The 24,775-nt window shown below is 46.8% G+C and overlaps 1 protein-coding gene across 1 annotated transcript in view; it reads left to right on the plus strand.

Annotated features, from left to right (window-relative positions):
- The first annotated feature begins 984 nt into the window (after window positions 1–984).
- The window catches only part of Flvcr2 (FLVCR heme transporter 2), a 56,321-nt gene continuing 32,530 nt past the window's right edge, over window positions 985–24,775 (plus strand). Inside the window, exon 1 of the mRNA XM_048362308.1 lies at window positions 985–1,886. Within this exon, the coding sequence (XP_048218265.1) occupies window positions 1,191–1,886 (696 nt within the window). The 5' untranslated portion in view covers window positions 985–1,190. The remainder of the gene's footprint in view (window positions 1,887–24,775) is intronic.

Genomic DNA, 24,775 nt, shown 5'->3' on the forward strand with positions numbered 1-24,775 from the left:
CCCGCTGGCGCGCCCTGGGACCGGCAGGGGGCAGCCTAGGGCTAGGAGGGCACAAAGATCCCCTTGGAGACCACGCCCAGGGCCCGGGCTCGGCGGGGCACCGCACCGCACTGCTGGGCCCGCCACTCCAGCTGCTCCTGAGCGCTCCACGCCCAGGGGGCCCCTTGTAGGAGGGAGGCCGGGTCCGGAAAAGACAGCCCTCCTCAAGTTCACATGGGACTTCTCCAAGAGTAGCGCACGTGCGCTGGGGACACTGCAGGCACGAGAGCGACTTTTCACCACCCCCTTCTGCCCTCTGGAACCCCAGAACGGAGAAATCCACAAATCGCCCCTTTCCTGGAGCTCGGAGAGACGCTGGGAGCCCAGCCGAGGGGGAGAAGGTCGGGGATCCGTCTTGGATTCTGCAGAGCACTTTGGCCACCCCGACCTCTGGGCGGGCGCGCGGGGTTCGCGCACCGGCGGGGAGGAGTCTCTCACCTCCGACAGGGCGCAGGGTGTGGGGACCTCAATGGTGCCCCAGAGGGGGTGTGTGTCCCTGGGAAGTTGTGGGGGGAGGGGTGTGGCCAATGAATTTCAGGGGCGGCACGAGGAGGTAGAGGGTTAACCGGACGGTTTCTATGACGCCCGGGGCGTAGAGGAGGAATGTACCCCCCACAAACTGTGGCGAAACAACTGCTGTGCCCGGCGGGCCGGGCTGGAGAAAGGCAGGGCGGGCCTGGGGAGGGTGCGTGGGGAGTGGGGTGAGAGGACGGGCGGGCCCCCGGGGGGCGGGGCGGTCACGTGCGCCCAAGGGGGCGAGGCCCCGAGCCCGGCCCCGGAGGGAACGGAGCCGGCCGAGCCGCGGTGGCCGGGGAGCCAACTTTTTCCAGCACTGAGGACGCTCTTGCGGGGGGAAGCCACGGCGAAGGGCATCCAGAAGCGGGCTGCCGCATCTGGGGACAGCTGTTGCCGCGGGGTGGCTGGGGGGGGGGGGCCGCTCGCAGCTTCGCAAGGACAAGTGATTGGAGTTTGGGGTGAGCGCAGGAAGTCCTGCCGGTTGCCTGCTGCTGCGGATCTCGGGTTCTCCCCGCGGGGCAGTGGGCTGCGCTCCCGGACAAGGATTCCATCAGCTCCAGGGCCAGCCAAAAGGCCTCTGCCCCTGAAGCCTGCAGGAGCGAGTCGGCGTGCAGCGCTCCGGGGAGGCTGTGGTCATGGTGAATGAACGCCCGGACCCGCCGGAGCGCGGTGAGGACTCGGTGCGCCAGTCCTCGCTCCAAATAAACCCGAGCTCCCCGGCGGCGCCCCATCTTAGCGCCTCGGCCCATCCCAGCGTGTCCATCCACCCCAGCGTGTCCGTCCAGCCCAGCGTCTCGGCCCACCCCAGCAGTTCGGCTTACCACAGTACCTTGGCTCAACCCAGCGGTTTCACGCAACCCAGTAGCTCCTCCAACCCCGACAACTTGAGCGTGATCAAGGTGAGCGCGCGCCGTTGGGCCGTAGTCCTGCTGTTCAGCTGTTACTCCATGTGCAACGCGTTTCAGTGGATCCAGTACGGCTCCATCAACAACATCTTCAGGAACTTCTACGAGGTCAGCGCCTTTGCCATCGACTGGCTGTCCATGTGCTACATGCTGACCTACATCCCTCTGCTCCTGCCGGTGACCTGGATGCTGGAGAAATTTGGCCTGCGCACCATCGCCCTCCTCGGCTCGGCCCTCAATTGCCTGGGGGCTTGGGTGAAGCTGGGTAGCCTGCGGCCTCACCTCTTCCCAGTTACCGTGGTGGGCCAGGTCATTTGCTCGGTGGCCCAGGTGTTCATCCTGGGCATGCCCTCCCGCATTGCTTCCGTCTGGTTCGGACCTAATGAAGTTTCCACAGCCTGTTCCCTGGCTGTCTTTGGCAATCAGGTGGGTAAAGAGGGAGTTTGGGGATGGATTTGAAGGTGCCTTGCCATGGTGGGACTGTTAGATTGCACCCGTTGAGTTTTCTGGCCAACAAACCTTTATGACTGTAGGTGGCTTTGTGGCTGAGTATGACAGTGTGGTTGGGTGATTGTGACTGTTGGTGACAGTGTAAAATCAGTAAGGACCCACTGTTGGCCTTTCCTTTCAGCCAAGTTTCTCCTCCCCTGGCGGAAAACATTCTTCTAGAACACGATCCGCAGTGTTGGTGTCCCTCCAGAATCTGTGTCAATCCAGTTTCCACCTGTGACTTACTGCTCTTCTTTTGGCTGGAGTTTCTGGGCCCCAGATGGTTCTGATGTCATCAGAACTTGGCAGGTGGTTTTAGCTGACCCAGCCAGCTTTCCTAGAGTGCCGTAGCCCCTGTACTACACAGAATTGCAGGGCCAGGCCTGATGATGTTGGCCCTATTCTCAGCTTCTTTTATACACAGCTGAAGCCTGCCTGGACAGTAGGAGGAACACTTTGTGCCAAACTCCTTCTCTGGGGTTCAGAGCCAAGGTCAATGGGATGGAGTAGAAATCTCATTCCAAATTTCCAAGAACAATACTAGCATCTAAAGCTCACAAGCATCAACCATCCTTTTTCTTTCTTTTTTCTGTGTGTGTGTGCGTGCGTGTGCACATGCCCACGCTTGTGCATGCGTGCTTGCGTTCATGGGCTTGAACACTGGGCCTGTCTTCACATTTGGCTTTTTTTGCTCAAGGCTGTCACTCTGCCATTTGAGCCACACCTCCACTTCTAGCTTTTTGGAGGTTGCTGGAAGAGTTTCACGGACTTTTTGGCCTGGGCTAGCTTCAAAATGCCATCCCCAGAGCTCAGTCTCCTGAGTTGCTGGGATTATAGGCATGAGTCCCCCATGTTCAGCTTCTTTTATTCCTTCTGTTGGGAAGTAAAGCCCTAATTCCTCTCATCTCAAGGTGGTTCTGACATTTGGGCATCTTACGAATCAGATAGCCTTCTCTACAAATCAGAGGCAAAGCAATTGTGTCTGGGCTACTTTTTGAGCACAACTACCTCTGACTTTCATTTTTTCCTGAGCACATCTTGGTCACGCATTTACCAGGTGACCAGTAATGCTTAGTTCTCATAGGCCTATTTTCTGGTACCTGTCTCTATCATTTCCAAAATATGTCTTCTCATTTAGGAAATGGTCATTTGGGACAGAAACTTGCCAAAATGTTTCTAAAATGAAAGGTTCCATTCTGTTCAACTTTATACTAGGAAGGTAACTTGAGTTCAAGTTTCCCATGCCAGTGAGTTGTGTACTTGGGAATAGCACGTGCAATCAGTGAAAGCAAATTGGGGTGGACTTGAGCACATAGAATGCAATAAAATATCCCTTACAGGGTTTACACCTACAGGTTCGAATGTTCCAATGGATAGATGGAAGGGTTAGAGATGAAACTAGTGGCTATTTTTGGTGAGCACCATTCCTATATTGAGGATGGTATTTCACAATTTCCTAGCCTGTAAGGTCATGTGAACATCGGGTTGGCACTATTGGGGTTTTCCTTTACTGGATGCTAAAGCTGGGGGTGAGGTGATGGATAGCCATGGAGGGCGCCATCTTCAGAGGTTGAAAGCCGCATAATCCCAGACCCCAGGAAGGCAGAGGTGCAGACTGCAAGAAGCCCTCTCAGTGGGCCTGAAATGAGGGATTCTGATAACGTTTATTTGTCAGTCAGAAAGTGCAAAGAGGCTTCCACAGCTAGTCTCATACACTTTTAAAGAAACTTAATACTAGATATGTCTTTAAAATTTAATAGGACTAGTTACTCATTTCTCACTCCACTCCATTCCCCCAAATCAGGAAATGTTAAGAATTTTCACTCTTAGAGCTCCTCCGCCCCTCCCCCCCACCACAGGTATATTTGCATCATGAAGACAGCTATTTAGTTTGTTCCTTTTGGCTTAATCCTCTGTGCTAAATTCAACCTTATGCAAAACAATTGCTCTGCTGGTTTGTTTCTCTGAGAGTTTCACCCTGCCTCTGGGTAAAGCATAGCTGAATTGAGAAATATTAACAGAGTACCTGGAGCTTTGCAGCTTCCCCAAAAGATTCCACAAAACTGAACATATTTCAGTTGTCTTCCTGCAGAACAATTCTTCTTGGCCACAGACTTTATCTTGATCCATTAGAATCTGTATTATCTCCAGCTAACTAATAAAAAACTGGAAGTAGAATTGAGTGGTAGAGTGCCAGCCTTGAGGAAAAAAACCCAAAAAACCCTAAAGGACAGTTTGACCTTGAATACAAGCCTAGTGCTGGCACAAAAATAAATAGATAAATAAATAAATAGCATCAGCCAATAGAAATGTAATACTAGCCACGCATTCAAGCCACATATGTAAGTAATTTTTTTAATAAATGCAGAAAGGTAATAAAGAACGGAGGAAATTAGTTTTACCAACACATTATTTGACCTAATATATCCAGACTATTTCTTCAACATGTCATCAATATAATACCATTATAGTATGCCATTTTACATCCTCTATTTGCTTCTTGAGGAGGTAGGAATCAAAGGGATGCTTCAGCTGGGTGTAGGGTGCACACCCATAATCTCAGCATTCAGGGAGCTTAGACAAAAAGACCTTGAGCTGGAGGCCAGCATGGGCTGCCTAGGGAAACCCTGTCTCAAAAAGAAAAGAAGTCCTATTAAAATTTCTAGGGGCTGGGAATGTGGCTTAGTGGTAGCATGCTTGCCTAGCATGCAGGAGGCCCTGGGTTTGATTCCTCAGTACCACATACACAGAAAAAGCCAGAAGTGGTGGTGTGGCGCAAGTGGTAGAGTGCTAGCGTTGAGCAAAAAGAAGCTCAGGGACAGTGCTCAGGCCCTGGCAAAAAAAAGTGCCCCAGGACTGGCAAAAAAAAAAAAAAAAAAAAAAAATTCTATCTTGAAAGCTAGGTAAGTGCTCTTACTAATGAGCTAAGAACCTAGTCCTTTACATTCTTTGCATTACTGACTCCTTGGAAGGCTGTGCAGTTTCTGGGAAAGCTGTGAATGGCCTGTTCCTTAACCGGGGTAGGTATGCGAATCTAGAACAGTAATGGTGATTCAGAAGGGGAAATAGATTCCAGAAGATGGGCATAGGTTCCAGGAAAGTGGCCCCAGCCTTGAGGAGGCTGTCTGGCTGGACTGGCTGGTCGTGCAGAGCCACCCAGCTTGCTGAGAGGTTGGTTCTGAGATGGACTCAGGAGCCAATCCCAGGGAAGGTGGTCAGCTTACTCTCCATCCAAAGACATGGCCACTTGATGTTGAAGCCCACACCATCATTCTTGGTTCTGCTGGCGTCAGAGGCCTATCAGGGTCTGAGGGAAGTTTGGGGAGGTGAAGGCAAGCTTTGTAGTTCACAGGCTTAGATTGCCATTGTAATGGCTTGAGAAGAGCTTGCTGACTTAACTGCTTTCTGGCCTTCTAAGACGAATTAGAAGACAGGTAAAATAGGCAAAGGCTCCAAGAGTAGAACCTGCCTGGTGGGGACTGAACAGAAGCAAGGGGTATCTAGGGCCTCCCAAATGCACACATACGAGTGAGACAGTCCTGGTAGAGGTGACGTTGGAGAGCACATGTCCATCCAAAGACAACAGTGCCAAGGTCTTCCCCAACTACTGATATACAAGGCACGACTCATTGTTTTTAGATCTTGATTTCTTTCTTTCTCTTTTTTGGTCATGGGCCTTCAACTCAGGGCCTGGGTGCTGTTCCTGAGCTCTTTCACTCAAGGCTAGCTAGCATTCTACCACTTTGAGCCGTATCTCCACTTTCAGTTTTCTGATAGATAATTGGAGATAAGAATCTCATGATTTTCCAGCCTGGCCTGGCTTTGAACCATGATCCTCAGATCTCAGCCTCTTGAGTAGCTAGGATTACAGGCATGAGCTACAGTGCCTGCCCCCTTCTTTCTTCCTTTTCCTTCCTTCCTTCCTTCTTTCCTTCCTTCCTTCCTTCCTTCCTTCCTTCCTTCCTTCCTTCCTTCCTTCCTTCCTTCCTTCCTCCCTCCCTCCCTCCCTCCCTCCCTCCCTCTCTCCATTTCTTCCTTCTCTTTCCTTCTTTCTTTGTTTCTAGAAACTACAAGTTTTATATGAAACTTGCTTTGAAAATTTACATAATATTTATCATTTTAATAATTCATAAGTGTGAGATTCAATGGCATTAAATACATTTGTAATGTCCTATGACTGTTATCACTGTCTATACCAAAACATATTCATCAGCCCCAACAGAGATCTAATTAATCAACTCCCCTTGTCTGCCCCCTCCCCCTGAAAATCTCTATTTACTTTCTGCCCTAACCTATTTGCTAGGTTTTGGGGTGTGTTTTTTTTGTTTTTTGGTCAGTTGTGGGGCTTGAACTCAGGACCTCAGCACTGTCTTTGCGCTCTTTTGCTAACACTCTACCATTTGGAATCACAGCTCCAACCAGCCAGGCTGGCTTTGAACCATGATCCTTAGATCTCAGCCTCTTGAGTAGCTAGGATTACAAGCGTGAGCCACCAGTGTCGAGCTCACATTGGCTTTTTGTAGGTATCCCATCTAAATGGCATCATATGACCTTGTCCTTCTATGCCTGCCTTGTGAAATCTGTTTTCTACATGCAAGAAACTAACTTGTATTTTTGTATTTTTGTTTGGTTTTAAATTTACATTCTATGTCTTGAAACCATGGGTTAGACAAAATTACTAGTTTGACACTTTGAGGAAAAGGAACTGAATTCCCCTTCTTTTTCTTGCCACAGGGCTGGGTAGAAAGACAGATATCTAGATTCTACAAGGACCCAGGCTTCTATAATTTTAACTAGCTCCCAGATGAGGACAGTGCACTAAGCAGGTATGGAGAAGACTTTCGTGTATGGAGCCATGTTTTTATGGGGGCTGATTTATTAGGTGTTTGCTATGTCTGATGTCCAGTGAAAGTAGGAAGAGCTTGGGCCACTCTTCCCTCAGATTGAAGAAACGGGTGGCTAGGGAGTCGGGCTCCGTAAGTCGTTTAAAGTGCTAGGATTATGTTAAGCTCAGGATGTGGGGGCAGCCCTGAGGGGATATGAAGTCTAACCAATGTAGATGCTCACCTTTTGGCTTCTATGGCACTTCCTGACATGCAGGCCCAAGTTGGGACTGCCTGACCTCCATCTTGGTTTTGAAGCCTCATCATGCATTGCTGTAGTGTCTGTAACTCCATGGAATCAAGTCTAAATCTACTCCCACCCTATCCTGTGCAGCCTGTCTTGTTCCCTTCCAGCTCTAACCACTCTTGCTCCATAACAAACTTTTTTTTTTCTTGCCAGTCCTGGGCCTTGGACTCAGGGCCTGAGTACTGTCCCTGGCTTCTTTTTACTCAAGGCTAGCACTCTGTCACTTGAGCCACAGCACCACTTCTGGCCATTTTTCTATATATGTGGTGCTTGGGAATCGAACCCAGGCCTTCATGCATATGAGGCAAGTGCTTTTGCCACTAGGCCATGTTCCCAGCCCCCATAACAAACTTCTTAAAGAGGGGCCACTGGGGGCTGGGGATATGGCCTAGTGGCTAGAGTGCTTGCCTCGTATACTTGAGGCCCTGGGTTCGATTCCCCAGCACCACATATACAGAAAATGGCCAGAAGTGGCGCTGTGGCTCAAGTGGCAGAGTGCTAACCTTGAGCAAAAAAGAAGCCAGGGACAGTGCTCAGGCCCTGAGTCCAAGGCCCAGGACTGGCAAAAAAAAAAAAAAAAAAAAAAAAAAAGAGGGGCCACTGGAGGTTTAAGAGTCAGTCACTGGAGAGTGACGTCAGCAAGATGGCAGTTGAGGAAGCTCTCAGCTCCTGCTTCCCCATGGAGACATCAAACAAACAAGGAGGAACTAGCTAAACGAACTTCCTTATCCGACCTTTGGAAATCAGATATCTGTAGCAACCATACACACTCAACCAAGAAAAGTGCACACTGAAGATGGTAGGAAATGTGGTGGCTTTTTCCTTGCCCTGGCTCTCTCCCTTGCTGTGCCTCTCAAGTCTCCAGCTAGATCTCTTCCCCAAACTGGAAAAAGTAGAAAGACAGACTGGGCAACATTGTAACCTGATTTAATACAATAGTATTTTATACACAACAATGAACGGTCCAACAGGGACATTAAGAGAACAATACACTTTGCAGTAGCGTAAAAAAAATACTAAAAGAAACCAAGGAGATGAAAAAAAAAAATCCTTCAACTAGCCAGGTACTGGTGGCTTAGTCTTGTAATCCTAGCTACTCAGTAGGCTGAGATTTGAGGACTGCAGTTCAAAGTCAGCTGGGACAGAAAAATCCTTTGAGACTCTTATTTCCAATTAACCACCAAAAAATCAGAAGTGGAGCTTTGGCTCAAGTGGTAGAGTGCTAGCATTGAGCACCTAGTCTCTGAGTTCAAGCATCAGGACTGGCACACACCCACACACCCAATCCTAAACTAAAAACTATTAAATGTTGAAGAAATTAAAACCTATAAGTGGAAAGACATTCTGTGTTCATCAATTGGAAAATTCTTCATAATGTTAAGATGCCAGTATTGCCCAAAGTGATTTGCAGGTTAAATTCAATCCCTGGCAAAATCCCAATGACCTTTTCTAGAGAAACTGAAAACCCATCCCATAATTCTTATGGGAGCTCAAAAGAGGGGACTAACCAAAATAATCTTGAAAAAGAACAAAATTGAAGGTCATAACTAATTTCAAACTTTTCTACAATGCTACAGTAATCTTGGCAGCAAGGTGCTAACATAAGACAAACATATAAATATATGGAATAGAAAGGAGAATAAAATAAACCCTTATGCCCATGATCAATTGATTTTTGTCAAAATCTTTCAGTGGGAAAAGACAGTCTTTTTAACAAATGATGCTGGGTTAGTGAAAGGATGAAAGGAATCAGATGCTAGTGGCTTATGCCTATAATCCTAGCTACCCAGGAGGCTGAGATCTGAGCAGAAAAGTCCCTGTGAGACTCTTATCACCAATTAACCACTCAAAACCTGGAAGTGGCTCTGTGGCTCCAGTGGTAGAGCACTAGCCTAGAGCACAAAGAGGCTCAGAGACAATGCCCATGCCCTGAGTTCAAGCTCAAAAAGAAAAAGAGAAGGGACAAGCCTCAGTAAGCAAAAACAAAACAGAACAAAAGTATGAAATTAGATCTGTATACCATGTACCAAACTTCATTCAGGTAGATAAATTGGAGTCCATTGAAATGTAACATTTTTTGTGCATGAAAGAACATAATCTATGGAGTGAGAAGGCAGCCCATAGGCTGAATATTTACAAATTATTTATCTGTTTCCCAACTGAGCCTGTTTGGCCTGTCATGCATCAGGCCAGTCACGAAAGGAGCTGCTGAGGAGGAAGAATTGAGGTGTCCAAACGTGGGTAAGCAGAGCAACAAGACTCATGTCCATCAACTTGAAGCCCATCAATAGTCTAAAGAAGCATGCTAATCTAATACACGGGGAGAGGTGATTGGAAGAAAGAGAAAGTGAAGCATTGCATGATTGGTGTAAGTGTGATCCAGCTTCACAGCTCTTTACCAGATGCCTGTTCAGATGATGGCTGCATCAATGTGCTATCTAATGTGCACAGGTCATCTGGTCACATGTCCAGTCTCTAGACAGTGGTTTCAACTAACTTGGGCCATCACCCAGCCCTAAAAACGACTCAGGCAACCATTACCATTGTGACCCATATACCGGAGGTATTATGTGTCAACACTAATAGGATTCAATTGCTCAACTAATTGGAGATAAAAGCAAGTGGGGCTGGAAATTCATCACTGGATAGTCTACGATTCTATTCTGAGGCTAACTTCCTGGAGTTGGCACACTCTACAAGTGAAGGACTCATTCTCCAAAGACTGCTCCCCACTTCAGACTTTGCAAGGCCCAAGGGACACTGACACTTCTGAGGACCCCTGCTGGCCCCTGGAGTTTCAATTTGCTACAACAGCTCATAGAACTCAGGAAAATATTTGATTTACCTTTGCCAATTTATTATAAAGGACACAAGTTGGAAACAGACAACTGGAAATATTTGATGGCTTGGGTATGGGGAAAGGCTGTATGTGGAAGTTCCATGTCCCATCCTGGTATGCTACCATCCCAGGCTCTTCATGTATTCCTCCATCCTGAAGCAGAGACTTGACATTCTAGTTAATTTCATTTCCTTTCCTTCCCTTCCCTTCCCTTTCCTTCCCTTCCCTTCCCTTCCCTTCCCCTCCCTTCCCTTCCCTTCCCTTCCCCTTCCTTCCTTCCTTCCTTCCTTCCTGTGTGCCATTTCTGGGGCTTGAACTCAGGGCTTGGGTGCTGTCTCTGAGCTTCTTTTACTCGAGGCTGGCCCTCCTCCATTTGAGCCACAGCTCTACTTCTGGCATTTTGGTCTCACAGACTTTCCTGCCCAGGCTGGTTTTGAACCATAACCCTCAGGTCTCAGCCTCCTGAGTAGCTAGGATTACAGGTGTAAGCCATTGGCAATGCTCTACTTTCTATCTTGCTAGTTCCCACTTTTAAATTGATCTTTCTTTAGTAAAGGCAATTGTCCCATTCTGAGTCTATCTTGGGGCCCTAACCTGTGGCCTTATTAGTATAAACTCATGGAAAAGGGCTATTTAAGATGAATAAAAGATATTCCTATCATGCCGGAAATTCCAGGGATTTTTGGAGCTCTGTGTCAGGAACTGGGACAAAGACCAAGCAGTACTTAAAAATAATATTATACTCCAAATATAAAAGTAGTCAAATTCTTGGAGATTGGAAAGTAGAATGGTGGTTGTTGAGAGGCTGGGGGAGGGATACAGGGAGTATTGCTTAAGGAATACAGAGTATTAGTTTGAGAACATGACAAAAGATTTGCAGTTGGATAGAGATGAAACTTGTACAATAGTGCCAAATGTATTTCATACTACCTAATTGTACATTTTTAAATGGTTAAGTATTATTATTATTATTATTTTACAGTATTGAGGATCCAGCACAGAACCTTATGTATGCTGGGCAAATGCTCTACCACTGAGCTACATCCCCCATCTGAAAATATTAAAAATCTATGCTGTGTATATTTATCCACCACGACCATCAAAAAGAAAAGAGGAATGGGCTGGAAATAAATGGCCTAGTGGCAAGAGTGCTTGCCTCCTTTACATGAAGCCCAGGGTTCGATTCCTCATACCACATATATAGAAAACGGCCAGAAGTGGCGCTGTGGCTCAAGTGGCAGAGTGCTAGCCTTGAGCAAAAAGAAGCCAGGGACAGTGCTCAGGCCCTGAGTCCAAGGCCCAGGACTGGCACAACAACAACAACAACAACAAAGAAAGAAAGAAAGAAAGAGAAAGGAAGAAAGAAAGAAAGAAAGAAAGAAAGAAAGAAAGAAAGAAAGAAAGAAAGAAAGAAAGAAAGAAAGAAAGAAGAAGAAAGAAGGAAAAGAGGAGCCAGGTGCTGGTGGCTCATGCCTGTAATCCTAGCTACTCAGAAGTCTGAGATCTGAAGACAGGTTCAAAGCCAGCCCAGCAGGGAAATAGAAGACTCAGATCTTAAATTAACTACCTGAAAACTGGAAGTGGAGCTGTGGCTCAAAGTGGTAAAGCACTAGCCTTGAGCAAAAAAATCACAGGGCCAGAGCCCATGCCTTAAGTTCAAGCCCCACAACTGACAACAACAACAAAAATAAAAATGAAAAAGAGGAAAAAGTTCATTTCCATCACCTGTGTCAGCCTTGGTGCTTTGAGGAGCCATTCCTTAGCTAGTGTCCTTGCAGCCCTTTGTTGTTCTCCTTTGTCTCTCTTGTACTCTTCCCTTTCTCTGCCTCCTCTGGCCATTACCAAAGTGGCAGACATGCCAGATAGGAGCAGAGCTTTGACTCTCACAGGTATGTGCGTTTAGATGCATGAATCAACAGCCATTCACTTCCTGAAAGGAATAAAGTTGACTAGCAAACTGCTCCAGGCCCAGACATCCATGCTTGGATTGGCGTCTCTATGTGAATCAAAATCTTGATTTTTTTTTTTTTTTTTTTTTTTTTTATCAATCATGGGGCTTAAACTCAGGGTCTGGGTGCTGTCTCAGCTTTTCTGCTTAAGGCTAGTGTTCTACTACCTTGAGCTACAGCGCCACTTCTAGTTTTTTGTTTTGTTTTTCCCTGGTGGTTAACTGGAGATAAGAGTCTCACAGACGGGGGCTGGGGATATGGCCTAGTGGCAAGAGTGCCTGCCTCATATACATGAGGCCCTGGGTTTGATTCCCCAGCACCACATATACAGAAAATGGCCAGAAGTGGCGCTGTGGCTCAAGTGGCAGAGTGCTAGCCTTGAGCAAAAAGAAGCCAGGGACAGTGCTCAGGCCCTGAGTCCAAGCCCTAGGACTGGCCAAAAAAAAAAAAAAAAAAGTGTCTCACAGACTTTCCTGCCTGGGCTAGCTTTGAACCATGATCCCCACATCTCAGCCTCCTGAGTAGCTATTATAGGCTTAAGGCACTGGGGCCCAGTCAAAAATCTTAATCTTTCACTGGGGTGATTAAGTTCTTCCTGTGTGTGCATTGCACAGGAACCCATCTTTAGCTCTACCACGTGCTTTATGATCAGAACCATAACGATCTTTGTTTTGGCTTTTTTAGTAAAGTAGAGATAACAACTGCCTACTTCAAAAAGTGCTGAAGAGGACTGGGAATACGGCTTAGTGGTAGAGTGCTTGCCTCACATACATGAAGCCCTGGGTTCGATTCCTCAGTACCACACAAACAGAAAAAAAACAGAAGCTCAGGGACAGTGCCTAGGCCCTGGGGGGGTGGGGGGGGGGAGAAAGGTGCTGAAGAGGGTTAAAGGGATGATGTACAAGACATTTAATATGAAGAGCCAAAGGAAAAAACATGTTCTTTGGAGTGTCACAGGAAAAGATCATCCGAGGGCTCCTGATCTAGAAGAAGCCGACACGAAGAAAAGTGTGTGCACAGGAGTTAAGGGATCAAGGGATGAAGAACAGGGTTCCAGTGTGAGTGCTCTGAGGAGCAAGCGTGACACCTTCTGTAGTACCTGATGGCTCAGATGACGCTTATTGAGTAAAATAACCAAGAGTTTGGTTCAGAGGGAGAATGAGCCTTTCCAGAACTTTGCTGGCAGGATCCTGGTGGGGACTTTTCCCTGGGATCCTGATGGGTCCACTTCCAGAGCTACTCAAATGAAGAGCATCGCAGAGGCTGGGAGATTAGTGTCATTTTCCCAGAGTGTTACAAGGAGTGCTATTTGTGGTGAGACGTTGGGGCCTGAGCAGTATCACAGATGCTGGGTGGGCCCCATGTCTGCTTGGTAGATTACATTCTCACTAACTCCAGACTACCGAAGGAAGGGGTTGCCCATGCTTATCACACATACACAGCTGCTTTCCAGGGCTGATTCTTGATCTCCTTCCAGCCATGCTGTTAACAGGATGTCCTTCCCTTAACTTCAGTTCCCCTCAAACAGCAACATCAATCAGCCCTGTGTGGCTTGAAGGATGAGGGTTGGAGCCCCATCCAAACTTCATGATGATGTCAAGGAGCTCCAGGTCAAGGTGAAAGCTCTTTATTCAACAGAACAGTCATCCTTTCTTTGATCCTGCGGGCACTTAAGTCTCGTGTGTGTGTGTGTGTGTGTGTGTGTGTGTGTGTGTGTGTGTGTGTATTGTTATGCCTTGCAGGTTTGATGGCCCAGTCTCTCACCCCCACACAATCCAAGTTGCCCCCTGGCTAGAGCAGAAGGAAATTCACCTGTTTGCCTGTTCGGATGGGAGGCAGGGCCAGATCTCATTTCCTTACCAGCTTCTGGGGACTCGACAGTATGTGGAAGCCTCAGGATGGAGCCATGTATGCATTGGTTTATATCAGATGCTTTCTATGGAAGGGTGAACACAGGCCCCTCTTTTGCCCAAGAATTGGCTTTGGGTGGGACAGCTCTGTGGGCCCAGTGGGAAAGGGGGTAGAGAAGCTGCCTTTGGGTGGGGGCTGCCTTTTCATGGCCCCCCCCACCCCCATTTTCTCTCCTCTCCTGGAGATAACTGATTTCTTTTTCTTTTTCTTTTTTTGCCGGTCCTGGGCCTTGGATTCCGGCCCTGAGCACCCTGAGCACCGTCTCTGGCTTCTCTTTGCTCAAGGCTAGCACTCTGCCACTTGAGCCACAGCGCCACCTCTGGCCGTTTTCTATATATGTGGTGCTGGGGAATGGAACCCAGGGCTTCATGTATACAAGGCAAGTGCTCTTGCCACTAGACCATATTCCCAGCCCCGAAATAACTGATTTCTGCGCCAAATGATTGGATTGGGCTGCCCGGGTCTCCTCTGTGGCTCTTTGAGAGTACTGATGTTACTGGATACAAACCTATTTGTGTGTCCCATCTTCTCTGCAAAACACAGAGTGTGTGTTGCCCTAAGTCAAATGTTAAACAAGTCTATTCTTGCAGGCTGTTTGTTCAGGGCAGTGGCTGCTCCTGAGCAATCCGGGCCTTCTCCAACCTTTGGCCTCTGTGCCTTGTTAGGTGTTGACATGTTTACGCAGTACATTCAGAAAACATTTTCCCCAGAGGAGCTTGACAGGAGCTCATACCTCACTTCTCCTGGGGGAAGCAAGCAGCTAAGAATTGATTTCCTTTCTTGGGATCATGGAGATCAAGTGTCTCTAAAGTGTAGCCCATACACTTCCAGTATCAGAACCACGGGGAGCATTCCTTAAAAATGCAGATTCCAGGCCTGTGGCAGTAATACACACCCATAATCCCAGTACTGGGGAAGTGGCTGAGGCCGGAGGATGGTAGGATGGTCAGTCTGGGCTACACAGCAAGACCCTGTCTCAAAAACCATACACATCGCTAGGCACCAGGGAAACCCAAAGGACTAGCCTCTCTGGGGCAGGACCCTGGAATTTCTGTTTTTGACTTTCCTCCAGGAAATCTGATGTTCACCAAAGTTTGAGATATCTTAATGTGGGGAAGCTGGACCCAGTTCTGACAGCAGCCATTGATGGGGCTCCAGCTGGACACCTCTCCTCTTTGAGCATTAGCTTTGTTCTGTGGAATGGGGTTGTGATGAAGGATTAGGGAGGCAGCGTCAGATGTGCAAGATTCTGGAACCAAACCCTCCCAAATTCCTGCATCCACTGCAACCTTTCCCCTCTGGCCCTAATTCCCTAGTTCCTGTAGCCCTGTTCCACATCTCTCTAGATTTCAGCTGCTCTTAAACTCCTGTGGACAGATGTTCCTTCCTGGTTTCACTCTGTGCTGATGTTCTACCATTTGAAACACACCTCCAGTTCCAGCTTTTAGCTGGTTTATCTCCAAGATAAGTCTCTTGGATTGGTTTGTTCAGAGTGGCTTGAAATTATGATCTTTATATCTCAGCTTCCCGAGTAGCTAGAATTGTAGGCATGGACCACCACTTCCTCTCACAACATGAAAATTCAAGCAGGCCCAGCTGACTCTTTCTGTGGGTGACATAGGTGGGGACCAGTACCCCACACCACTAGGCCGAGCTCAGCACTATCAACAGATGGATCCCTGAGACACAGACATGAAGAGGCCATGCCTGGTACAGAAAGACCTGAGAACACTAAGAGTAGGGGTGAAAAATGATTGCAACTCCAGTACTTGCTGTACTGACCACCCAAGGCTGTTTTTTTCCTATTGCCCATTTAATCATATGTCAACCAGGGCCTCAGGAGGATGGAGGCTGTGAGTGGGAAAAAGTACAGTTTGACCTGACCCTCTTTCTGTTCTTCCTCACCTTTTGTGTATAGCTGTTCCCCATAGGGAAAATACCCTCCAATTCCTCAGGTTCTGAAGCCTTTGAAGTAGGTGCTGGGAAGAACAGCAGGTGGTCAAGTCTTTGCTCCTTTGGACTGGCTAAACTGAAGGAAGACAAAAGCGGAAGACTCAGGGCTCTGAGGTTCTCTGGAACCACTTCCTGTCTTCTAGCCCCTCAGTAGTCTCTGTTGTCTTATGTGTCACTGCACATGATATGCATAACCTTTGGCCTGCGGTGGAACTTTGGGAAAGGCCTCTTCTCTTTCTCTGTCTGTCTCTGTCTCTCTCTTTCCATCTATCTACCTATTTTATACTAGGGCTTGAACCCAAGCCCTCACTCTCTTGTTTGGCTTATTTCACTCAAGGCTGGCATTCTACTACTTAAGCCATACCTCCAGCTTCCCGCTTTTGGTAGTTAATTGGAGATTAGCCTGGTGCTGGTGGCTCATGTCTGTAATCTTAGCTACTCAGGAGGCTGAGATCTGAAGATCATGGTTTGAAGCCAGCCTGGGGCAAGAAAGTCCATGAGCCTCTTTTCTACAATTAACCACCAGAAAACTGGAAGTGCTATAGTGGGTCAAAGTGGGTCAAAGCCTTGAGCAGAAGAGCTCAGGAACTGTGCCCAGGCCCTGAGTTCAAGCCCCATGATGGGCAGAGGCAAGTGGTACGTGTGTTGAATGTGCATTGGGACCCAGACATTCTGTAGGTAGATCAGAGCGCCACAGTTGCCTTAGTCAGATCCTTGTTCAGCCCATGTACTCCTGGGATCTGCCACTGCTTCCTTGTGAAGCTCAGCCAGGTTGCCTTGGAAGGGAGAGGTGCTATGAATGGGACCTCAGAAGCCTTCATATTGACCTTGACCCTGATTCATTCTGTGACCTTCAGCAAGTTGCTTAAACTCTACTATGAAATGGAAGCATGTCTTTCTTAGGACACTGATCCCTGTCCAGACACTGTATGCTCTACTGATAATCTTACTGGGTTGTTGATGTGTAGGGGCCTTGAAAACTGTTATTATTGTGCGGAAGTTGACTTCTCGTGTCCTTTCTTGCACTTAAGGGAAAAAAAAAGATTCTGGACCTGCCCTTTGATAGGAAATAAAAGAGCTTCCCTGTCCACAGTTCATGTTCTATCTTGTAATGTGAAACCTTGGACCAGGGACTATCCTCTCCATATAGCTGACTCGGTACTCTTGTCTTTACAAGAGTGAGAGTAAGCTCTAGTTATTCTCTGTTGTAGCATCCTCTCTCAGAGTTTCTATCTGCAGCCCTCTCACCAGTGCCTGAGCAGTACTTGAGCCTTCTGAGCTGAGCCATTCTGTAGCTTCAGGAATCTCATGGAGCCTTCTGGTTCTTTGTGATTCCAAGAAGCTCAAAGCTGGCAGAAGGGCCTTGTGTCACGGAGTGACAAGATGTAGCTTGGACATCTGTGTTTACCTAGCATGGCCCCTCCCTTCTGTGTGAGACAAAGCATAAACTGATCTACACAAGTCTCCACCCTCAGGGAATGGGGCCTGGGTGGGAGAAGGTTCCCCTGAGGGCTAGAGGTGATCCTGGCTGTACCAAGGTTTCTCCCAGGCTTTCACAGTTATCAAGTGGCAATGATAAGTGGTAACAAATGGGAATCGAGACTTGGATAGACCTAGTGATGATGTGAGAGTCCTTATGAAGATGTCACAGTTTGGCCTTGGCAGATCTCTTTCCAGAGTTCCCTTCTCTCCAGTATCTGCCCTCAGTATGGCTGGCCCTGCATTGCCATAAATTTCATGGTCTATATTAGGGTTTCTCTATCCTGAGCCAGCTCTCTAGCCTTTGAAGCAACCCACACAGGCTGTTGGCCAGCCAGCCTTTGTCCTGGCTCCTTTTCTTTTTTGAATCCTATTTGTCCTGGATGACATTGCTGTGTCTCCCCAGTTGACAGCATGCTGTGTGACAAATGACAGCCAATGGACAAAGGCCCTCACTCTTTTAGCCAATCATATGTTCTTAAGAAAAGGTTTTTTTGGTGACAATACACTATTGCTTTTGTCCATTTATTGAACATATAGTATCTGCTACAGGCCAAATCATGTATGCATTGGAGATGTTGCCAGGAATGGGAATGAGAAGGCCCCTGCTGGCCTAGAGTTCACATTTAAGAGAAGAGAGATTAGAATGTAAGTCAAGGAGTGACCAGTGGTAGAAATATCAGGCCAAATGAGGGGGGAAGTGACTTCAATGTAGGATAGTGGGAGATTTGGTGGAGTAAAGTCCTTGGATTCCTTAAAGAATAGATCAGAGCTGATGGAGTTATTCTCTTTGGGTGGTGGTAGATACAGGTAGCTTAGGTGTAAGGCTTCAATTTCTTTTTCTTTCTAGATTTCTCTCTGAGGTCATAAAGCAGAGTTAGTTTACTTAAAAGTTGGCTTCTTAGGAAAAAGTTACATAGGGCCCACCATATCTATTTTTGGATGTATCCACTTGTAAGAGGAACTGGGTTTAACCTATGGCAGTCTATGAAGCAACAGGTCTGACTGAGGTTTACCACTGAAAATTGGGATTGGTGGCTTTCACTGAGGAAGTTCATCGAGACTGAGGACTGAGACAGATCAAAGGATTTGCAATCCTGTCACATGAACACTACTTTTAGGACTTACAGAATATTGTGATGCAGACACAGGTGATAATTCTCCTTTGAGAATCATTTTATCTGCCAAAGGGCAGGAAGTGGGGAAACTGAACAGAACAAATCCACAGAACCAAAGTATCTTTCTATTGGCTGGTGAGTGTCTTTGGGATACAACTGATAGGAAACACCAAAGCATTTGAATAGAACTTTGTACATCGTTTAGTTCAAATATGAAAAAATGTGGAGTGAGGCTTACATGATGCAACCTTGGCTGGCCTGGGTTGAGAAACACTCACTCATTGTTTGTCTCTGGCTGATTCATGGAGAAGCTCCCTGAGTCTGTGACCACTGGTTGTCAGCATGACCATTAGAGAAGCCCACAGTGATTTGTGCTCCTATGAAGGGGAAGCTCTCCTAGAGGCCTAGGCTGACCCTGTGGAGTTCACCATGAGAATGACTGCAAGGGAAACACCATCCTTTATTTATTTATTTTTTCAAATTTTTATTATCAAACTGATGTACAGAGAGGTTACAGTTTCATACATTAGGCATTGGATACATTTCTTGTACTGTTTGTTACCTTGTCCCTCATACCCCCCAACACCATCCTTTATAAAGGAGGGATTATGTACTGAGAGGTTCCAGAGTTAGAGTGACAGAACAGGCATAACAAACAGGCTCAGTCTTTAAGAAAAGATAATAAACTCCTTTATCAACATCACTATTTTTCAATCAGGAAATATTTCCCTGTACAACTTGGACCTTTCCCCTAAACTTAGCATAGTCTCTGTTTAAAGCTTAGGGTATCTCTGCTTTTTACCTACATGGTACTCCAAAGATGAGGAGGAACCCCTAGCATCAAGACTATAGATCCAGGTCAAGGTATCTTTGACAAAGTGTAAGCTTGCTGAGAGTGAGCTCTTTATCTTGCTGTCTCCTCCCTTGTTTTTCAGTAGGGTGCTTAGTATGCAACGGGTGTTTAATATTACACATAGGTTCCAGGGCAGGAAGTTGAAGCAGCTCACATACCAGTGGCCTCTGTCTCTGATCTTGGGGAGTCCCAAAAGTGTGCCTGGGGGCTTCTGTCGTTCCACCTTTCCTCTGTTTTTGGTGGTAAACTCTTGAACACAGCCACCTGCAACCCTGCCCAACTTGTTTGCTATGAGGAGACTGGAAATACTTGGGCTGGCCAGTCCTTCAAGTCATTTCATTATTCAGAAAAGATTTCCTGAGCACCATCTCTGTTCTTGGTATTGTGGCGGGAAGTCACATAGGAAATGTCATGTGAGGTGACTTTAGGCAAATTATAGATATTTTTTCATCTGGAAAAAAGTCAGAGCTGCTGCTGCTGATTTCTGGGCGTGGTTATGAGAACTTAAATAAGATACCATGTGGAAATTCCTTTAGCAAATTGCCTAGCACATCATAGGTGCTCAATCTATGTCAGTTTCCTTCCAGTTGGAAGAATAGCAAAGACAAGCACATTTAGCCTACTGTGAAGACTACAGTCAGCCAGCTACTTAAATGCGGGTTTCCTCAAGTTTAAAATGGGGACTTCATCAGTGTCCTCATGTGGTAAGCATATATGTTCCCTCTTTTAATATGATCATCTTTCCTGGGCATCAGTGACTGCAGCCCAGCCTCCTGTGCTCCCCCAAGAGGATTCAGGAAACTCAAGATTAGCAAGGTAACTAGTATATGCCACCAGCTCTCAGCGTTGAGAACAAACCTGCAAGAGATGCCTGGAAATCGGAAGTTGACCAGTTTTGACTTGCTTTCCAAGTTCTTAAGTGGCCAAAATTTAGCCTTTCCATCTCTAAACTCCTTTTATGGATGAATGAGTCCCTATTCCTCCCCGCCCCCTCTCCCCCCCCCCCCCCCCCCAGATCAATGGGATCACTTTTGTTCCTGAAGGCCTGATATTTCCTTAATCTTAAACCAGTCTTTTCAGGAGAAAAAAAAAAGTGTTTGGATTTAGGGATTTCAAAGCCAGTCATATGAGCAGGCTCTGCGCGCACATTGCTTCTTACCATGGCATGTGCCTTGGTGTGCCTGGGTAACCCAGAGCTCATTCTCATGATGAACCTCAAGCCCGGTGCTCCCAGTTTTCAGTGTTCTGGTGTCCCAGCTACCTTGGGCTTTCCTTGCTTCTTCTTAGGACATCTCAGGACTCTTTTCTTTCTTTCTTTCTTTCTTTCTTTCTTTCTTTCTTTCTTTCTTTCTTTCTTTCTTTCTTTCTTTCTTTCTTTCTTCTTTCTTTCTTTCTTTCTTTCTTTCTTTCTTTCTTTCTTTCTTTTGTCAGTCATGGGGGCTTGAATTCAGGCCCTAGGTACTGTCCCTGAGCTCTCTTGCTCAAGGCTAGCACTTTGCCACTTTGAGCCACAGTGCCATTCCTGTTTTTCTGGTGGTTAATTGGAGAAAAGAAGTCTCACAGTCTTTCCTGCTCAGGCTGGCTTTGAACTGTGATCTTCAGACCTCAGTGTCCTGAGTAGTAAGCCACTGGTGCCCAGCTAAGTATACTTTTATAAATAAAACTTTTATAAAGCAAACTTTTTCTGAGAACCTTGTTTAGATTTTCCATCCCATCTTTGCCTGAGTTATAGGAAAAATCTGCGTAGTAAAAGATTTATGTTCTGAGCTAAAAAAGAACCTCCTGCAGCTCTCATCTGTTGAGCAAGCACCCGTCCTCTTCACCAGGCACTGGACTAGTAAGGGTTAGGAAGATGACTGGAACCCAAAGGTCTGGGGATAGTTAGAGCAGAGAGATCGCACCTGTCTGGCAGAATGAAGAGAAGCACTCTGAAGCAACTGGCACTGAGAAGGGCACTGAAAGGGTTAAAATGGAGAACTCTGGAAAAGTCTAGACTGGAGGACAGAAAGGTTGGCATTGGGATTTGTCCAGTCTGGCTGGAGGACATAGAATCTATAGAGAGAGACATGAGAGGAGGTGGGACAAAGGTGATGAGCAAGCTAAGAGCAACAGGCTGAGGAGGAGTTTGGACTGCTTCCTTCCTCTGAGAGGTCAGTGCCTTGAGGGTGTTGAGCAAGGACTGTGCTCAGTGCATTCGGAGAAAGAGGAACACTGGCAGGCCTGTAGAAGAGATTGCACTTGACTAGAAGGCAATCAGGGAGGCTGCAGGGCAAAGGGAAGACCTGGCAGGGACTGGCAGGGACTGAAAGAGGTCTTGAGAGCCTTGCTCTTATATAGATTAGTTGAGGTGGGGGGGAGAGAGAAAGAGAAAGAGAGAAATATAAAGTTACTTCTACAGTGACATGACCTTATGTACTAGAGCTCAGGCCTGAAGTATGGGCAGAGTGGCTGGTGCAGTGTCCCTGTGGTCCTCAGGCATGTGGCTTTTGAATATTAGGAAGACAGGAAGTCTGTGTGGCAGGGTCCTTACACAGCAAGCAGATAGATGACTAGGGATAGGCCTATAAGGCAGACCCCTTGTGTGCACCAGTGTGGGCTGCCTAAATTTTAATTTTAAATTAGGATTTAGGTCCCTCATTTAAAAGTGAGGGGAGTCACTATAGGGTTTTTGTGGTGGTGGTCTTGGGGTGGGGAAGGGTCATGTATTTGGCCTCATGTATTCCTTCCCTCCCTTCCTCATCCACTCACCCGGGGTCCACCTCCACTGCAGGTTTATGGTTGTTTGTTTTTGTCATGGAGCTTGAACTCAGGGCCTGGGTTCTGTCCCTGAGTTTCTCAAGGCTAATGCTTTACCACTTTGAGCCACAGTGTCACTTCTGGTTTTCTGGTGGTTAATTGGAAGAGGAGTCTTGTGGACTTTCTTACCCAGGCTGACTTTGAACCTCAATCCTCAGATCTCAGCCTCCTGAATGCAGGTTTTTTTTTTTTTTTTTTTTTTTTTTTTTTGGCCAGTCCTGGGCCTTGGACTCAGGGCCTGAGCACTGTCCCTGGCTTCTTCTTGGTCAAGGTTAGCACTCTGCCACTTGAGCCACAGCGCCACTTCTGGCCATTTTCTGTATATGTGGTGCTGGGGAATCGAACCCAGGGCCTCATGTATACGAGGCAAGCTCTCTCGCCACTAGGCCATATCCCCAGCCCTGAATGCAGGTTTTAAGCAGGGAAAGGACATGATTCAATCACATCTCTGAAGATTACTAGCTATGTGCAGGGTGGCTAGGAGCCACAGGGAGGTCATCAGGAGGCCTGAGCCCGCTTTTCCTGAAGCCAGTGTCTCCTAGACTCCCTCATTGGGTGATAAGGACTGCCAGCAGACAACACCCAGAAATACAGGTGCTCAGGACCACCCCTGACCTGAAGGGTAGATTGGTGCAGCCTGTGACCTTTGTCATTACACAAGACTGAGAAATACAACTATAGGATGAATAGAAATGAAGAGAACGCAGTTCTAATTGTAAAGCAAGTTTTTTTTGTTGTTGTTTGTTTTGTGGCACTGGGGAATTGAACTGAAGGCCTCACATATACTAAGGAACACCCTAGCTACACCCTAGCTTACAAAGAACATTTTTTTTTAATATTAAAGTTTCTGAGGAGCTAAGACTGAGTGACTTGGCTTAACCATGAATTTTGTGCTTTAAATTTTTTTTGAGAATAAGTAAAAATACAAAAAGTACAGGGACAGATATCAACCTCATCCTGGTTATTTATTCAGATCCTGGGATGTTGATTTTCTTGGAGTGTAGGGAAGGTGCCAGTACCAGCCTCCAAGCCCAACATCCTCTTTTTTTTTTTGGCAAGTCCTGGGACTTGAACTCAGGACTTGGGCACTGTCCCTGAGCTTCTTTCACTCAAAGCTAGCATTCTACCACTTGAGCCACAGTGCCACTTTCAGCTTTTTCTATGTATGTTGTGCTGAGGAATGAAACGTAGGACTTCATGCATGCAAGGCAAGAACTCAACCACTAAGCCACATTCCAGGCCCACCATCTTCTTTTGTAAAAATTCCTTTTGCATGGTCTTGGGTCTACCTCTGTTCTTTTTCACCTCAGGCAGTCAAGTGAAGTGCATGACAGAACTCAGATGGGTGGCTGTTCAGATTTCTGTAACGAGCATCATGCTGTCCTTTCACGAGTGGCAGTGAGGAGATCTGGCTCCTGGAGTCAGATAGAACTGGTGTAGAATCTCAGCTCTACTGCTCTCTGCCTATGGGAAGGGTGCTGAATCTGTTCTTATTTTTTTTCTTTTTGGTAAAGGTACTGAACTTAAAAATAAATATAATCTACACTGGGCTCCAGTGGCTCACACTTGTCATCCTAGATATTGATTGGAAGATCATAGTTTGAAGCCAGCCTGAGTAGGACAATCTGTGAGACTCTTATCTCTAATGAACCACCAAAAAGCTAGAAGTAGAAGTGTGGCTCAAGTGACAGGGTACCAGCTTTGAGCAAAAGAAAGCTCTGGGACAGCACTCAGGCCCCGAGTTCAAGCCTCAGGACCAGCACAAAACAAAACAAATAAAAAACCAAGGAACAGCTGGTGACAGTCCAATCCCTGGCTTTGGATTTCCCACACTGGCATGAAAGGACCTTCCAAAGCCAGCTTCTTTCCCAGAGAAAAGCTGCTCTGGAACAGTGTTGCTATCCTGCCGCTGCTAAAGAAGCTCTCTTGGGGGCTCTCTGCTCCATCCTGTTGCCTGGAGAAGCTGACTGCTGGGTGGAGTAGCGCTCCATTAGACTTAGGATAGAGATGCCAGGCATGGCATGTAGCCCCAACTGGGAGGAGTTAATTATTGGGGCAGAGATTTCTGAGGATTAGGTTGTTCTGCATCAAGCTCTCAGGACTTTTAAGCCTCTTTTTGGACATAAAAAGAGTCCCAGCGCTTTGGAAAATGTCTCTATCTTCCTTTGCTCTCTCACATACACATGGCTCCCTCCCGGATGATTGACTTCTCATCTAGACCTACAGTTCCAAAGCACATAAGCCACATAGGACCCGGAGTGGCTAGAAGGATGCGAGGTAATGAAGAAGGTTGTTTTTGCCCCTCTATCTATGACCTGTTTTCACCCCCAAAGTCTCAGAGGCAAGCAGTTAGACTCAGCCCACAAACCTGTGTGGGTAAATCAGAGCAGGGGAGGCTTGCAACCATGAAGACCCACCTGGGTCTTTCTGAAGGCCTCCCCTCAGGCCAGTGGAGGAGGCCTGATCTGAGAGGGCAGGACATCAGTTTTCTCACCTCAACTGAGCTAGAACACTGGGTGACCCTGGACAAGTTCCTTAACTACTGGAGTTTAGCCTCACATCGCCGTAATAATCAGGTTGTAATAGAGGATTTCAAAAGCCCTTTCATAACGATATCAAGTAATCATTTTACCCCACAAATGCAGTCATTTAGGCTACCTTTTGTGTTTTTGTTTGAAATTCTCCTTGTCCCTAGATTCTCAAGCTCTTTGAAAGCAGGAGACCTGTCTGACTTTGGTACTTCCAAAAATGTCTAGTTGAGAAGGCTGGGAATATGGCCTAGTGGTAAAGTGCTCGCC

The sequence above is a fragment of the Perognathus longimembris genome, chromosome 14 (assembly GCF_023159225.1).
Source record: "Perognathus longimembris pacificus isolate PPM17 chromosome 14, ASM2315922v1, whole genome shotgun sequence".
In the NCBI taxonomy this organism is placed as follows: Eukaryota; Metazoa; Chordata; class Mammalia; order Rodentia; family Heteromyidae; genus Perognathus; species Perognathus longimembris.